General features: G+C 46.4%; 1 protein-coding gene across 1 annotated transcript in view; it reads right to left on the bottom strand.

Moving 5' to 3' along the window:
- Window positions 1-2,220: 2,220 nt before the first annotated feature.
- The window catches only part of LOC139272964 (endoplasmic reticulum membrane-associated RNA degradation protein-like), a 100,794-nt gene continuing 86,275 nt past the window's right edge, over window positions 2,221-16,739 (bottom strand). Inside the window, exon 18 of the mRNA XM_070889148.1 lies at window positions 2,221-3,824. Within this exon, the coding sequence (XP_070745249.1) occupies window positions 3,818-3,824 (7 nt within the window). The 3' untranslated portion in view covers window positions 2,221-3,817. The remainder of the gene's footprint in view (window positions 3,825-16,739) is intronic.

The following is a 16,739-nucleotide window of genomic DNA, read 5'->3' as shown; positions in this document are numbered from 1 at the left end:
GCGTAATCAAACAGAATTTGACACTGAACCAGAGAGAGTTATTAGGGCAGGTGACCAAAAGCTTGGTCAAAGAGGTAGGTTTTAAGGAGCGTCTTAAAAGGAGGAGAGAGGGGTAGGGGCGGAGGGGCTTAGGGAGGACATTTCAGAGCTTGGGGCCTCGGCGGCTGAAGGCACGGCCGCCAATGGTGGAGTAATGGAAATCAGGGATTGGCAAAAGGCCATAATTGGAGGGGCGCAGAGATCTCGGAGGGTTTTGAGGCTGGAGGCGGTTACGGAGATAGGGAGGGACGAGGCCGCGGAGGGATTTGAAAACAAGGATGAGAAATCGAGGCGTTGCCAGAGCAGCAGTTGCTGTAGGTCAGCGAGGGGTGATGGGTGAACGGGTTGACTTAGGGCACGGGCATCAATCTTAGAAAAGACATTGGGGCTGAAATTGCCCCTTTCGTTAAGGCCTCTGGACACCGGAAAGCAGCGGCTAGGGCTCATTGTGGAATGGCCGCCGTTCGCACAATTGCCCTCGAATGTTTTTCCGGCGGTGACCATATCCGCCTCGCTCCCTCCACTTTCGCCCCGCTGCTGCCGAAGCCCCCTAAGTGCGCCATCAGAGTGCCCACTGCCGATGTCCCGCCCTGGAAGCGCAATTCAGCTGAGAAAGTCTTCCGGTTGCCGACTGGTGCACCCAACAGCTTTTTCTGTCGCTGCAGGGTGTATGAAATGGCAATGCAGCCGCCATTAAAGGAGAGGGCGCACTGCCGCAGCTGCCATCTTATTTTTGTGTGTCGGCCGACTGCCAGGACAGCCCGACAATTATACCAGCGGGTTCACCCAGGCCGCCAACAGGCCGCCTGGCACCCCCTCTAGGGTGCCAGGCCATCAGCCTGGCCAAAACCCTCCCTGGTGGCCCAGTGGACCTAACTAAAATAAACGCAGAGTTCACAGCGGCCCACCCCTTTAATTGAAGGGGAGAGACGCTGTGACGCGCCAGCGCGATGATGTCACCAGCCCGGCGCTGATGACTGACAGCGGCAGAAACTCCGTCCCGCTCCCACTTGCGCCCCCATTATGACCGACTTGCGCCCCGCTCCGAAAAAAAACGACAAAGAGCTGAATTTCACAAGATAGGCCACCACATCCATTGCGGCGGCCAAAACATATCCAAAATGGTTTCCAGCACAGGAGAATTTCAGCCCCATGTGGGCGGAAAAATGCAATCAGCAGTTTTAGTTCAGAGTAATGTGGAAATGACTGACCTCTGCGCCAGATAGCATCACATTAAAACGACACTGTCCGGGACCATGAAAGTAGTGAGGTATTAGTGCATAAATGCTTAACGCATTAAATAAACAGAGCATTGACCTTTTTCTATTCCAATATCACACAGCTGAATCTCAAGACCCTGGAGGCTTTTGTGTCTCTGTTTTTTTCTTTATTTTAAAGATGGTTGCGTTGCTGTTAACAATGAGTTCTAAACACTCGGAAAAGCTATCATGCAATACAGGCAGTTCAAGAACGTCAGATAAAAGATGTGACAAGGGATTGCTTGCAGCACCATTCTGGTTATTTTCTTGCTGTGACTCCTCAGTTCCATCCAACAGTGCACATGACCTGGGTGGGGGGTGGGGGTTATTTCACCTGTGGCTATTTTTGGTGCACTGATGAAAGCATGTGTGTTAAATTCCTGTCTGCACTATTCTAATACATTCATTAACCTGCTTATTATAAATGAGTTAAATAATAGCGCGGGCAGGAAATTTACACCAACTTGTTCAACAGCCAATCAGAAACAACCCGAGGAAATTAAACCCGCCCCCCCCCCCCCTCTGATCCTATTGCAAATCCAACATAACACTGCGATTGACAATTTCCGCTGAGCAAATGTGACCACTTTAAATTAATTAATGGCCAATCTGATTTTAATAGTCTAACGTGGCTAAATTTGCGATTTGGGTATCCCAATGTCTTTACGTGTATACTTTATGTGGGACTGAGCCATAGAGACCAGGAAAATCCCACATTCAATCCTTGATCTGTACCAAGAAGGTTGAGCAATTGAACAAGATACCAGTCGATTGCTGGTGCCCATGGGACTTTAACCAAGCACGAGTCATCATCAGGAAAGCAGCACTCCCTCAGTACTGCACTGAAGTACAACCCTCCAAGATCTCTGCGCTCCTCCAATTCTGGCCTCTTGCGCATCCCTCGATTTTCATCGCCCCACCATTGGCGGCCGTGCATTCTGCTGCCAAGGCCCAAAGCTCTGGAATTCCCTTCCTAAATCTCTCTGCCTCTCCACTTCTCGCTCCTCCTTACAGCCTATCTCTTTTGACCAAGCTTTTGGTCACCCGTCCTATGTGGCTCGGTGTCAAATTTTGTTTGCTAACACTCCTATGAAGAGCCTTGGGACATTTTACCACTTTTACAGCGCTATATAAATGCAAATTGTTGTTGAAGTACCTGCTTGGATTATGTATTCAAGTATCCGGAGTGGGGCCTTGAACCCACAACCTTCTGACTCAGAGTCAAAAGTGCCACCCACTGAACCAAGCAACCAGAAAGATTGAAGTGGAGAGGTTGGAGGGTAAACGTGCAAGTGACAGATCACCTATGAGATGACAAGCTTCTTCTTGTATCCTGACCTGCAGCAATTGGGATATGAATACTCACAGCAGGATAATACCACTAGCTGAGGGAGACGAAGGCTGAGGGGTGACCTGCTAGAGGTCTTTAAGATTATGAAAGGGTTTGATAGGATAGCCGTAGAGATTTTTCCGCTTGTGGGGAAGTTCAGTTCTAAGGGCCACAAATATAAGATCGTCACTAATAAATCCAATAGGGAATTCAGTAGAAACTTATTTACCCAGAGTGTAGTGAGAATGTGGAACTCGTTACCACAGGGAGTGGTTGAGGTGACGATAGTATAGATGCAGTTAAGGGGAAGCTCGCTAAACACATGAGAAAGAAATAGAAGGATATGTTGATAGTGTGAGATGAAGTAGGGTGGGAGGATGCTCGTTTGGAGCACAAACATTGGCATGGACCACTTGGTCTGTTTCTGTACTGTAAATTCTATATAATGAGACCGTAATTATTTTTGCACAATCTTAAAACAATATATTATGAAAACAAAATTCTGGGACGTTATAACCTGAATATTACTGATCTGTAAAGGGAAAATGGCAGCGATAAGCTTCACCCTGTGGAAATGCTATTTTGTCAATCGGTGTATGAATCATGGGACTATTTGCAATTTGTAAACATCATAAATTGGTGTGAAAACAACACAGATGCGTTCATTTGTAAACGGGACAAGGCAAGTACAGCTGTAGGTAATTACTGGTCAATTAAAAGACTAATTATCGTGCCCTTAATTTACAGGCATTATTTACTAGCTACAACATTAAGCTGCAACACAGCAACCCACTATCTAATTGTTCAACCTAATTGTAGCCAACAATCTACTCGCCGACGCTGAGCCTCCTTCATGTGAGGTGCTTGTTAGGTGGTCAAATCTCGAGGAGAAACCTGGTGTCTCGGCACTGCCAAGGTGCAGCAAGCTAACGACCCACAAGACCTCCTGTTGCATCATTCTTCGACTGCAGGAGAAATTGGCCTCGCGTCAAAACTCAAGTGACTTACTTTTGAAATTGTGAAGCTGCGTTAGGGTTGCCAATTCTTGGTTGACTGTGTTCCTGGAGGTTTCATCATGTGACCTTTGAATGTCCTGATGATTTTTCTCGCAGCCAGTGTCCGGGAGATTCACCGTCAATTCCTGGAGACTCCAGGCCAATCCTGGAGGGTTGGCAACCCAAAGCAGCATTCAGAACCTGCCAGGGATAACAATTAAATAAAAATACACCTTCAACATGGAAATCAATCAATGTATGCCATTGTTGCATTGTTCCATTAAACAACAACTTGCATTTATTACATAGGTTTACGTAGGATCCATTTGTATAACATCTTTAACGCACAAAAGCATTCCAAGATGCTTAACAGGAGCATTATCAAACATCATTTGACACCAAGACACACAAGAAGATATAGGACAGGTTGGTCAAAGAGGTAGGTTTTAAGGAGCGTCTTAAAGGAGGAGAGAGTGATAGAGAGGTTTAGGGAGGGAGTTCCAGAGCTTAGGGCTTTGGCAGCTGAAGGTACGGCTGCCGATGGTGGAGCGATAAATCGGGGATGCTCAAGAGCCCAGAATTGGAGGAGCGCAGCATAGTAAGTGGAAGAAAAAGGGTGGAAATCTGAAATCTGAACCAAAAGTGTTGGAAATATGCAGCAGGTCTGTACAGATCATCGGAGTCGATTCTGGGGTCTGGTTCCCCCGACAGGGAGCAGGGCTCCGGGAGGGCGAGCTACTCCAGACATCACAAGCAGCAGCACGTGATGTTCCGTGCATTTGTTTCAGTGGATGGAAAATCATGGGCCACGTGCCTGCAATTTCCCAAGATGCACCTCTGCGAGCGCCGCACTCCATTGGGGGCAGAATCATCCCCAGCATTTCAGATAGAGTCCCAAATCTTCTCTCTTTTCCGATGCCGACAGACCTGCTGTGTGCTTCCAGCATTTATAGTATAAGGAAAACCAGGGAATCGAAGAAGGAAAGACTTTGATGGAATCAGCTTGGCCCAGTTAATGGCGCTCACGTCTCCGATATTCGGAGCTTATGGGCTAGAAATTGGTCTAGGCCCATTTTGGGGCCTTAGATAGCCAGCACGATGGGAGCACGCGGCAGAAGTCACAGCACAGAGACCCACCCAAAATTGGGCCTTGGGCTTCACCAGCCGACTGTCTGTCAAGCTGTGGAGGCCAGTTGGGCGTCTAGTGGCAGCTCACTGGTTCGACAAGAACAGGTTTAGGTTGACTGCATTGCTAGCAGTAGCCATTGGGTGGGTCCTGAGGGAGAAGCAGAGGAGAATGAGCCGGGGGGGGGGAGTTATAGGACCGGCAGGGCATCGAGGAGGCTGGGGATCGGCAGGCGATTGGGGGGCGGGGTGGTCGGGAATCAGGGAAGGTTGGGGATCGCGGGGGGCGATTGTAGGCCGACAGTTTTACATCGATGTAAGTTTTTTAAAGTTCTATATTCCTTTTTGATGGCAGGGTCCAGCAATCCCTTTAAGGACGACCGATAAGGCTACAAGAGGATCCATAAAGCCGAGCGGAGCAAGCGCTCAGTCCCGACAGATTTTATAGAGAGTTCCCTGAACATGCGTTCGGCCCCCACCTCATTCAAAGGGCCTAACAACAGGTTTAGATGGCTGCCAGAGACGCCTGAATATCTAACTCAACCCCACCATCGGAGACCTCCGCACGAGGCCTCCAATCACCCCCCCCCCCCCAGGCCTCCCGCCTCCTCCCTCCCAGCGATGACGATAATGATGAGGCCAACGTCACCCCGTCCCTGCAATCCCTGGCAGACCAGCCCCCCCCATTCCCCCCAATCCCTGGCAATTCCAAACCTTCCCTGATTCCCGACCACCTCCCTCCCCCCACATTGCCTGTCGATCCCCAACCTCCTTGATGCACTGCCGATCCTACAACTCCCCGCCCCCCCCCCCCCCCACCCCGCCAATCCTCTCTCCTCCTTCCTGATTCCCATCCGCCCCGCCCCCAGCCAATTGTTGACCCGCGATCCCTCCTTCGAACCGATCCCTCGCAACTGAGGCCTATCCACCCTCAGCCAGCCGGCCTTTCTGGCTGGCTGGCTGCGAGCGGGAAACCAATGCCTCACATTCAAACTGGGCCCTGCCGGTAAAGTCAGCAGAGCCTGCTGGAATCTCGGCCTCCCGGGTTTCCCACCCTGCCATCCCCTCCGCCGAAGAAAATTCCAACCTTCCTTCAAAGTAAATTTATTGTATGGGGAGTTTCTGAAAGATGTGACGAGATGTTATATAAATGCAAGTCTTTTTGCTGCGTTTGTTTCTTTAAAAAAACATACAATATAGCTGAATGCACAAATTCTATTTTCTTCGCACATACAATTCTTTCCATAAATTTTTCCACAGATAAATTGTTAGCGATGGATAAAAGGCACTACTTGAAGGAGTGGTGGAAGCAGATTCAATAGTAACTTTCAAAAGGATAACAACTTGAAAAGAACAAATTATTGCAGGGCTGTGGAAAAAGAGCAGGGGAAGTAGGATTAAGTTCATAGATCCAGCCCAGGCTCGATGGGCCGAATGGCCCCCTTGCATGCTATACGATTCTATGAAATGCTGAAATACAAATTGACGGCAGTAACGCGGGACAATGGAGTTTGTGCCACGACCTCAAACACTGGATCAAGCATTCACCCTAATGAAAGTTTCAAATAGCCGTGAGTATCCAAAGTTCCCTGGGATCCACCTACGAACCATATGTCGGAGCGGACAAGCTGCAAGAGACAACAAAGAGCGGCTTAAAGTTTCAGATGACATCGAGTGCACATGTCAACTTTGGGGGGGGTGGCCTAAAGAACAGTGTGTGCACTTGCAGGAGCCTTTAGTTGCTGGTCTTCTGTCTGTTTAATGAGTCAATTGCTGAGCCCAAAGACCCATGTGTTATATTTTACTTTCTAATTCCAGCAATGTTCTTGGTCTTGAGAATCCAGGATTGCTGCAACAACAGCGTCTCAGAGTGCCTCGAATGGATCTGGTGGGCAGGCCGGTTCCTGGGGTCTGGTGAGGCACTGACTCTGAAGCCTGTTCCATTATTCCAAAGTATCAGGTGCTTTCCCTTTGCACAGTCTCTCCCCCCACCCCCGGCTATGTCCTGTGAAATATGCATGAGGCAGCTCATTGTGGTGGGCTGCAGCTGATGGAAGTGTGATTGTTAGGGAGGCTGGTGCAGAAATAAAACCTTTGGCAGACAGAGCAGATCAGTACACCCTAACTGTCAGCAGACGGCCATTAGTGAAGGACATTTCATTAACTGCTTGTAATGAGCATGAATAAGTGATGCGCCCATTAATAATAAAGGTCTTTCCATTTGATACCAGCAAACAAATCCAGATGATACTGTCAGATTCCCCAGCTTTGGAACATTACCATTGAATAGGGCACTGCAGAGGAAACTTACAGGGGTCTCTAATGTCATATAAACCGGCATGGCTATACTTTCCGCAGGAGTTCCCAGTGCCTGTGGGATTCCGAAGTTTAGATCATTTTGTCTGATTTTACAATGCATTTAAAATGAATGTTTAATGACAGATAGCGAGGAGCTGGTTAAAATTTAATGACATTAATTTATAATGAGCTCCTCTTATATGAAACAACAGCAACTTGTATTTATTGCAAAAAAGTCCCAAGGGCTTCACAGGAGCGTTATCAAACAACGTTTGACACCGAGCCACATAAGGAGATATTAGGACAGGCGACCCAAATGTTGGTCAAAGAGGCAGGTTTTAAGGAGTATCTTTAAAGGAGGCGAGGTAGAGAGGCGGAGAGATTTAGAAACACAGAAACATAGAAATCCACAGCGCAGAAGGAGGCCATTTCGGCCCATCGTGTCCGCGCCGGCCGGCACAGAGCCACACGGCCCTCGGTCAGCAGCACTGAAGGTTACATATAAACCAATAAGCAATGAACAATGGCGGAAAGGTAAAGAACTCCCAGCCCAACCAGTCCGCCTCACACAACTGCAACATCCCTTATACTGAAACATTCTACACTCCACCCCAACCGGAGATATTTAGGGAGAGAATTTCAGCGCTTGGGGCCCAGGCAGCTGAAGGCACAGCTGCCAATGGTGGAGCTATAAAAGTCCGAGATGCACAAGAGGGCAGAACTGGAGGAGTGCAGCGATATCGGGGAGTTGTGGGGCTGGAGGAGGTTACAGAGATAGGGATGGGTGAGGCCATGGAGGGATTTGAAAATAAGGATGAGAAAGAGTGTGTGTGGGCATTGGGTGAGGACAAGATGGAGTTCATCTGTGATATCACCTCCTCCTCCCCCTCAACCCATTGATTGAATTACCTGCTAACATTCGCTGTCAAGACTTACAAGCGTGTCGCTCCTTCACGGCCTCAGAGGGGTCCTTGCGCTGACAGTCTCCAACGCAAGGACCCGGTGAATTCAAGAGCAGCTCCAATGTAAACTTGCTGGATTCTTGCCAAGAATCGACCAAGGCAGATTCGGAAAAAAAATGGACCCTCCAGGCAGCCGGTCTGGGGTGTGTTGTGTATGCAATAACTGTTAGACTGAGTACTGTTTAACTCCAAGAGGTATGACCTTGGCTCTGCTTTAAGGAGGCCCAAAGTGACTAATATACAAAATGGCTGGCCTTTTATACTTGGGCTGCACACACGTGCGTGCAGCCCAATGGCCTCCAAGTGACGCCATCTAGTGGCTAGTGATCCCAAAAGTACATACATGACAGGGTGGCACTGAGTGCTCTAGTACTCCACTAAGGTCAGTCTAAAAGCAACCAATAATGACTACTTCAGGGGCCAATAAGTGCGCATGAAACTGTATAACATCAAGACCCTCAGGAGCATTGAGGGGAAAAAAAACTATGCAAGGGCACTTTGGGAATGACTGTGGTTGAAGAAAGTGAAAAAGGAACTTGCATTTATATAGTGCCTTTCAAAACCTCAGGACATCCCAACCTCGGGCGGTGCACTTTGTATCCCAAAGAGTTTTACAGCCAATGAAGTGCGTTTGAAGTGTCATCACTGCTGTAGGAAATGCGGCAGCCAATCTGCGCACAGCAAGCTCCGACAAACAGCAATGAGGTTGCGGACACACCTAGTCATATGAAAGATTAATTGCCAGAGATCACCTGTGGAACTGTACCCCAGCAATTGCTAACACCTTCAGGAGAGGAGGAAAGAAAATCTATACCAAGAAAAAGCTTATGGATTGAATTTGTACTGGGCGATATTAACAACAAAATGTGTTAATGCGGGCATGTGAAATTCTTCTTATTCTCAGGAAAGACTGTATATGTTTTGTTAACTAACTTTAGGCACAAGACTGGACCCCCTCAGTGTGAGTCGGGTCTGTTAATACACCCTTCTCAACCTACACCAAAAGTTCTTCATTAAAGCGCAAGGTGTTAACTGTTCTCGGCACTTAATATTCCAAGATGTTTCCTCCTCATATTTCAGGAGCTGTCTGTGGTACATCATCCCCCACTGGGCCATTCTGTCAGTCCCACTCATTTAATTAGCTAATTACAACCTGCTGACATTAAACACTGAATACGGTGTTGAGGAAGATTTTTTTTCAATTCAAATATTATTTAGCCCCGGCGAACATCTGATATGCGCTCCCTGAGGGTACTGTGTGGTAATTGGTCCCTCAAACACAGAGAGACCCTTGCTAATCTGTTTTGAGCTGCGGCAAAGTGTTGCCATCTGTCACTGTTGGTGCAGTCAGATTGCAGAGCAACGCTGTGACGGAATGACTGGGAGATGTGACGTCCGGGAGATCGTTGGTCTGAAGCTCAAACCTCGGTGGCTCCATGTTGGGGCAGCTATTCTAAAGCCCATGTAGTACATGAGCTGACTGCTGCACGTTTCCTGGCAAGTGCTGCGTATAAAATCAATTGCCCTACCACAAACACTTATTTCCTCTGGTTCCCCCTTCCCCTCACCCTCACACCCACCCTTCTCGCCTGAAGGGACCAACTCAAGTAGAGGAAAGTGGATGCTCAGTCGTTGAGTGCATTCAAGACAGAGATCAAAAGATTTTTGGATATTAAGGGAATCAAGAGATATGGGGATAGTCTGGGATGGTGGATTGAGGTAGATCAGCCATGATCTTACCGAATGGCTTACTCCTGCTCCTATATCTTACGTACTGTTCCTCTGGAGCAAGGAGCCACCCCCTCCATTCTTTGTCAGCACTAGATTGTAGTGTAGGAAGGTGGGAACAGCAATAGACCATTCAGCCCCTCGAGTCTCTTCCATTCAATTAGATCATGGCTAGTCTGTATCTCAACTCTATTTACCCGCCTTTGCTCCAGATTACTGGACACGCTTACTCAACAAAAATCTATCGCGCTCAGTCTTGAAAATTTCAACTGACCCAAATTCACACTTGGGGGAGGGAGTTCCAAATTTCCGCTCTCCTGATTTCACTCCTAAATGGCCCAGCTGTAATTATAAGATTTAGCACTCCCACACCAGAGGAGTTTCTCTAAAAGAAAAGAAAACTTTCATATTTATAACGCCTTTCAGGTCCTCAGGATGCCCCGGAGTGCTTTACAGCCGATGACGGAGCTTTGAAATAGTCACTGTTGGAATGTAGGAAATGGGGCAGCCAATTTGCACATAGCAAGGTCCCACAAATAGTTATGAGTTACATGACCCCGATAATCTGTTTCAGTGATGTTGGTTGAGGGATAAATATTGGCCAGGACAGCATGGATAACTCCCCTGCTCGTCTTCAAAATAGTGCCATGGGATCTTTTATGTCCACCCGAGAGGGCAGACAGGGCCTCGGTTTAACGTCTCATCCGAAAGTGCAGCACTTGCTCAGTACTGCACTGGTGTGTCAGCCTCGGTCCTCTGCTCAGGTTTCTGGAGTGGGACTTGAACGCACAACTTTCTAACTCAGAGACAAGAGTGCTACCCACTGAGCAACGGCTGACACCCATCCTATCAAATCCCTTCATCATTTGAAATTCCTTGATTAGATTACCTCTCAACCATCTAAACTCAAGGAAATACAACCCAAGTTTATGTATCTATCCTCATAAATTAGGCCTTTAAGCCCTGTTTTCATTCTGGTGAATCTGTGCTGTACCCTTTCCAAGGCCAATATATCCTGGGGTTGGTACCCAACACTGAATGCAGTGCCTCACATGGGGTCTGACCAAAGCTCTGTACAACCAAAGTATGACTTCATCATTTCTGTATTCCAAGCCCTCTTGAAATAAAGACCAACCGTTAGCCTTTTTAATTACTTTTTAACCTGTGCACTAGCTTTTAGTGACTCGTGTACATGGAAACCTAAATCTTTTTGCTCCTTCACAGCTTCTAGTCTCTCACCATTAAGAAAATATTCTGATTTGTCTTTCTTGGATCCCACTACCCCACACCAAACTTCATCTGCAACAGTTTAGCTCACTCACTTAGTCTGTGCATCCTTGTAACTTCCTGCAGCCATCCGCACAACTTGCTGTGACTCCTAGCCTACTGCCATCTGCAAACTTGGATATGCACTTTTCTAGCCCTTCATCATTAATATATAGGGTGTAAAGTTGAGGTCCCAGTGCAGATCATTGGGGATCACCACTTGTCACATCCCACCAATCAGAGAATGAACCCTTTATCCCTACTTTCTCTCTTCTCCACTCCCCCCTTCCCCCAACCAACCAATCAATTACTGACCCCTGTCACAAAGTTACCTCCAACTCTGTGCGCTCTCATTTTCGCTAATAATCTCTTGTGCGGAACTTATCAAATAAAGTGGATAGTCAGGGGTTATGGGAGGAACTTAACACAATCACAATCACTAAGGAGGTGATACTCAGTAAGATAATGGGATTAAAGGCGGATAAATCCCCTGGACCTCATGGCTTGCATCCTAGGGTCTTAAGAGAAGTAGCGGCAGGGATAGTGGAAGCATTGGTTGTAATTTACCAAAATTCCCTGGATTCTGGGGAGGTCCCAGCAGATTGGAAAACTGCAAATGTAATGCCCCTATTTAAAAAAGGAGGCATACAAAAAGCAGGAAACTATAGACCAGTTAGCCTAACATCTGTGGTTGGGAAGATGTTGGAGTCCATTATTAAAGAAGCAGTAGCAGGACATTTGGAAAAGCAAAATTCGGTCAGGCAGAGTCAGCATGGATTATGAAGGGGAAGTCATGTTTGACAAATTTGCTAGAATTCTTTGAGGATGTAACGAGCAGGGTAGATAAAGGGGAACCAATAGATGTGGTGTATTTGGACTTCCAGAAGGCATTTGACAAGGTGCCACATAAAAGGTTACTGCACAAAATAAAAGTTAACAGGTTTTATGTATGCAATAAAGGTACAAACTGAGTACTGTTTAACTGAACAAGGTACAACCTCGGCTCTGCTTTATTACAGTCCAAAGTGCCTGACTCACAAAATGGCTGACCTTTTATACCAGAGCAGCACCATTGCCCTGCTGCTCAGTGGCCTCCAACAATGACACCATCTGGTGGCTACAAACAGCATGTACATACATGACAACAGGGTTGGGGGTAATATATTAACATGGATAGAGGATTGGTTAACGAACAGAAAACAGAGTAGGGATAAATGGTTCATTCAGTAACCAGTGGGGTGCCGCAGGGATCAGGGCTGGGACCCCACCTATTTACAATCTATATTATCGACTTGGAGGAAGAGACCAAGTGGAATGTAACCAAGTTTGCCGACGATACAAAGATGGGAGGAAAAGCAATGTGTGAGGACACAAAAAATCTGCAAAGGGACTTCGACAGGTTAAGTGAGTGGGCAAAAATTTGGCAGATGGAGTATAATGTTGGAAAGTGTGAGGTCATGCACATTGGCAGAAAAAAATCAAAGAGCAAGTTATTATTTAAATAGAGAAAGATTGCAAAGTGCTGCAGTACAGTGGGATCTGGGGGTACTTGTGCATGAAACATAAAAGCTAGTATGCAGGTACAGCAAGTGATCAGGAAGGCTAATGAAATCTTGGCCTTTATTGCAAAGGGGATGGAGTATAAAAGCAGGGAAATCTTACCACAGCTATATAGGGTATTGGTGAGGCCACACCTGGAAGACTGCGTGCAGTTTTGGTTTCCATATTTACGAAAGGATATACTTGCTTTGGAGGCAGTTCAGAGAAGGTTCACAAGGTTGATTCCAGAGATGAGGGGGTTGACTTATGAGGAAAGGTTGAGTAGGTTGGGCCTCTACTCATTGGAATTCAGAAGAATGAGAGGTGATCTTATCGAAACGTATGAAGGGACTTGACGAGGTGGATGCAGAGAGGATGTTTCCGCTGATGGGGGAGACTAGAACTAGAGGGCATGATCTTAGAATAAGGGGCCGCCCATTTAAAACAGAGCTGAGGAGAAATTTCTTCTCTGAGGGTTGTAAATCTGTGGAATTTGCTGCCTCAGAGAGCTGTGGAGGCTGGGACATTGAATAAATTTAAGACAGAAATAGACAGTTTCTTAAACGATAAGGGAATAAGAGGTTATGGAGAGCGGGCGGGGAAGTGGACCTGAGTCCATGATCGGATCAGCCATGATCGTATTAAATGGTGGAGCAGGCTCGAGGGGCCGTATGGCCTACTCCTGCTCATATTTCTTATGTTCTTATAAATGCTTCTGGAATTCTATATAGACACCATCCGTAAACATTCCCCTGCCCACCACGCTAGTGACCTCCTCAAACAATTCATTAGATTAGTTGGATATGGCCTACCTTTCACAGATCCACGCTGACTTGATTTTGATCAACTGATACTCATCCACATTCTTAATCACTCTGTTTCTGATAGATTCCAGTAACTTCCCCACAATTGATGTTGAACAGAGAAGTCTGTAGTTACCTGGTTTCTCTCTCCCTCCCTTCTCAAATAATGGGAATGACTTTTGTAATTTTCCAATCCAAAGACACAATTCTTGAACCTAGAAAGCTTTAGAAAATTGTGACTTAATTCTTCTGCAATTTCCTCATCTATCGCTTTTAATACTTTGGGGTGTAGACAATCAGGTCCTGGAGATTTCTCCAACTTATTTCCCATTACTTTCTCTATTACAATCACTTCACTTATATTAAATCCACAAAATTCATCCCCTTGAATTCATTTTAAGTTCTCTTGTACCGCTGGTATTTAGTCCCCTTTCTCCACTGTGGAAACAGATACAAAGTATACGATTTCCTGATTCGTCTCACCTACACCTGTCTTTAATAGGTCCATGTTCCCCTTTGCCACTCTCTTTCTCTTATTATATTTATAAAATCTTTTACTGCTTGCTTTGCTATCCCTTGCAAGTTTTTTTTCATATTTGCATGTCAGCGGTTAATTTGAGCGCAAGGAGCATCATGACCAAGACTTCTGCTGTCCTCATCCACAGATGGGCATTTCCAGTGGGGACATTGGACAATGACCAGATGCAAGGGCCCTGGCTGACTGAGTCTTTCGACATATTTATTGTTTTCTTTTGTGCCCGGTGCAAAACTTTTAACTGCTAGTCCTAACGTGGCTATTGGAGTAGAGAAGAAGAAACTCCCTTCTTCTGTACGGACCTTGCATTGCCATTTAGTAAAAATGTGTCAGCCGTGGCTCAGTGGGTAGCACTCTCGTCTCTGAGTCAGAAGATTGTGGGTTCAAGTCCCACTCCAGGGCCTCGAGTACAAAATCGAGGCCGACACGACTGTGAGGGAGTGCTGCACTTTCAGATGAGACGTTAAACCGAGGCCCTGTCTACTCTCTCAGGTGGATATTTCCTATGGCACTATTTCAAAAGAAAAGCAGGGAAGTTATCCCCGATGTCCTGGCCAATATTTATCCCTCAATCAACAAAACAATATCAGATTGCTGTTTGTGGGAGCTTGCTGTGCACAAATTGGCTGCTGCATTTCCTACATTACAACAGTGACTACACTTCAAAAGTAATTAATTGGCTGTAAAGTGCTTGGGATGTACTGAGGTTGTGAAAGGTGCTATCGAAATGCAAGTCTTTTCTTTACATGTTGGCCATGGGGTTTCACTGTATATAGAACTTAGTTCCAGGAACTTCTAGTACAAATTGCAGGACAGCTGTCAGGAACAGAACCCCTGGATAATGTTCCTCCCTTGAACCCAAGGACTCGGAATCCAATTGTAGCAGCCCTGTGACAACCCCAGTTAAGGTCAGCTAACTAGGTACAGACTGCGAAGTTTTGAAGCCTAGCTGAAATCGGTAAACATTCACTGGCTCCGAAATCCCACTGTTGCGGCAGATTTGTACCAATGGAATTGTGCTCATCAATGCTCAACAGAGCTGAATCTGTCAGGATTTCATGGGTCAACTCATTCCCATATCCAGTGGAGGACCCCCAGAGTAAAACCCCTGGAAATGAGTGAGGCCTTTATAAAGCCAGTTCTGGCCGAGGGCTGCAGCAGTAGGCTGGGGAGCAGCAGGTAAGTGGGAAAGTGTCTGGATCATTGAGTTGACCCAATGGGTCCGATGTCATTTTGTCCCACTTTCTAAGAATATCTTCCATTGGAGAATCTGTCGAGAGCTAAAAATGGGAGAAAAGGCAACGCATGGAGGAAGGGAAGAAGAACGCACCATTTTTAGTGCCTGACCTCCAAACCCTTCTTTCGGAGACCAAACACAGGAGAGACTGAGTTTGCATGGGAGAGGACCTCAAAAATCATGTCTCTTGGGTCATGTGGAGAGACTGGCATCGAGTGCCAACTCTCTTACCCCAGAACTGCAGACCAGTGCTGCAAGTACCTAAGAACATAAGAAATAGGAGCAGGAGTAGGCCATATGGCCCCTCGAGCCTGCTCTGCCATTTAATAAGATCATGGCTGATCTGATCATGGACTCAGGGCCACTTCCCCGCCCTCTCCCCCCATAACCCTTGACCCGTTTCTCACTCAAAAATCTGTCTATTTCCACCTTGAATATATTCAATGACCCAGCCTCCACAGCTCTCTGGGGCAGAGAATTCCATAGACTTACGATACTCAGAAGAAATTTCTCCTCATTTCAGTTCTAAATGGGCGACCCCTTATTCTTAAACTATGCCCCCTAGTTCTGGATTCCCTCATGAGTGGAAACATCCTCTCCGCATCTACATTGTCGAGTACCCTCAGTATCTTATATGTTTCAATTTCTCATTCTTCTAAACTCCAATGAGTATAGGCACAACCGACTCAACCTATCTTCATAAGTCAACCCCCTCATCTCTGGAATCAACCGAGTGAACCTTCTCTGAACTGCCTCCAATGCAAGTATTAAATAAGGAGACCAAAGCTGTATGCAGTACTCCAGGTGTGGCCTCACCAATACCCTGTACAGTTGTAGAAGGACTTCTCTGCTTTTATATTCCATCCCCCTTGCAATAAAAGCCAACATTCCATTTGCCTTCCTGATTACTTGCTGTACCTACATACTAACGTTTTGTGTTTCATGCACAAGGACCACCAGGTCCCTCTGTACTGCAGCTCTTTGTAATCTCTCTGCATTTAAATTATAATTTGCTTTTTTATTTTTCCTGCCAAAGTGGATAACCTCACACTTTCCCACATTATACTCCATCTGCCAAATGTTTGCCCACTCACTTAACCTGTCTATATCCCATTCCCCCTTTCCTTCCTTGGACACCCAAGCATCAGTACAGGCTGCACCTCCTAAAATTAAGCGCTGTGTAACTAATCTTTCACACAGTAGTCTGGTTAAAAGGGGTACTAATTAGTGAACTTACTGCGTAAATAACCATCTCCCTTAACAGTATTTACTTCCATCCAGAAATTCACCACCCCAACTCCATTTTAACATACGAACATGCAAAATTGATGGGTAGGCAAAGAGCAGCTGGTCCATCAAGCCTGCCCCACACTGGAGTGTCATGACTGAACACTTCTTACCTCCCAGGGCTGCGGGGATGGGAGGGACAGTCAAAAAAAGAATGGGTGATAACACCACATCTCTTACATCGGCTGTCCGATGTTACCTGGGAGACAGTGCTCAATCTCTGGTTTTCACCTAATTCACTCAGTCAAATTTTGTAGCAATTCATTCTTGAACCTTTCCGGGAAGAATACACTCTACCTAACTAAGAACCAGAGATATTCAAGGAATTGAGTTGTC

Source organism: Pristiophorus japonicus, chromosome 9 (genome assembly GCF_044704955.1).
Source record: "Pristiophorus japonicus isolate sPriJap1 chromosome 9, sPriJap1.hap1, whole genome shotgun sequence".
NCBI classification, from domain to species: Eukaryota; Metazoa; Chordata; class Chondrichthyes; family Pristiophoridae; genus Pristiophorus; species Pristiophorus japonicus.
This window is presented reverse-complemented; position numbering and strand designations above follow the sequence as displayed.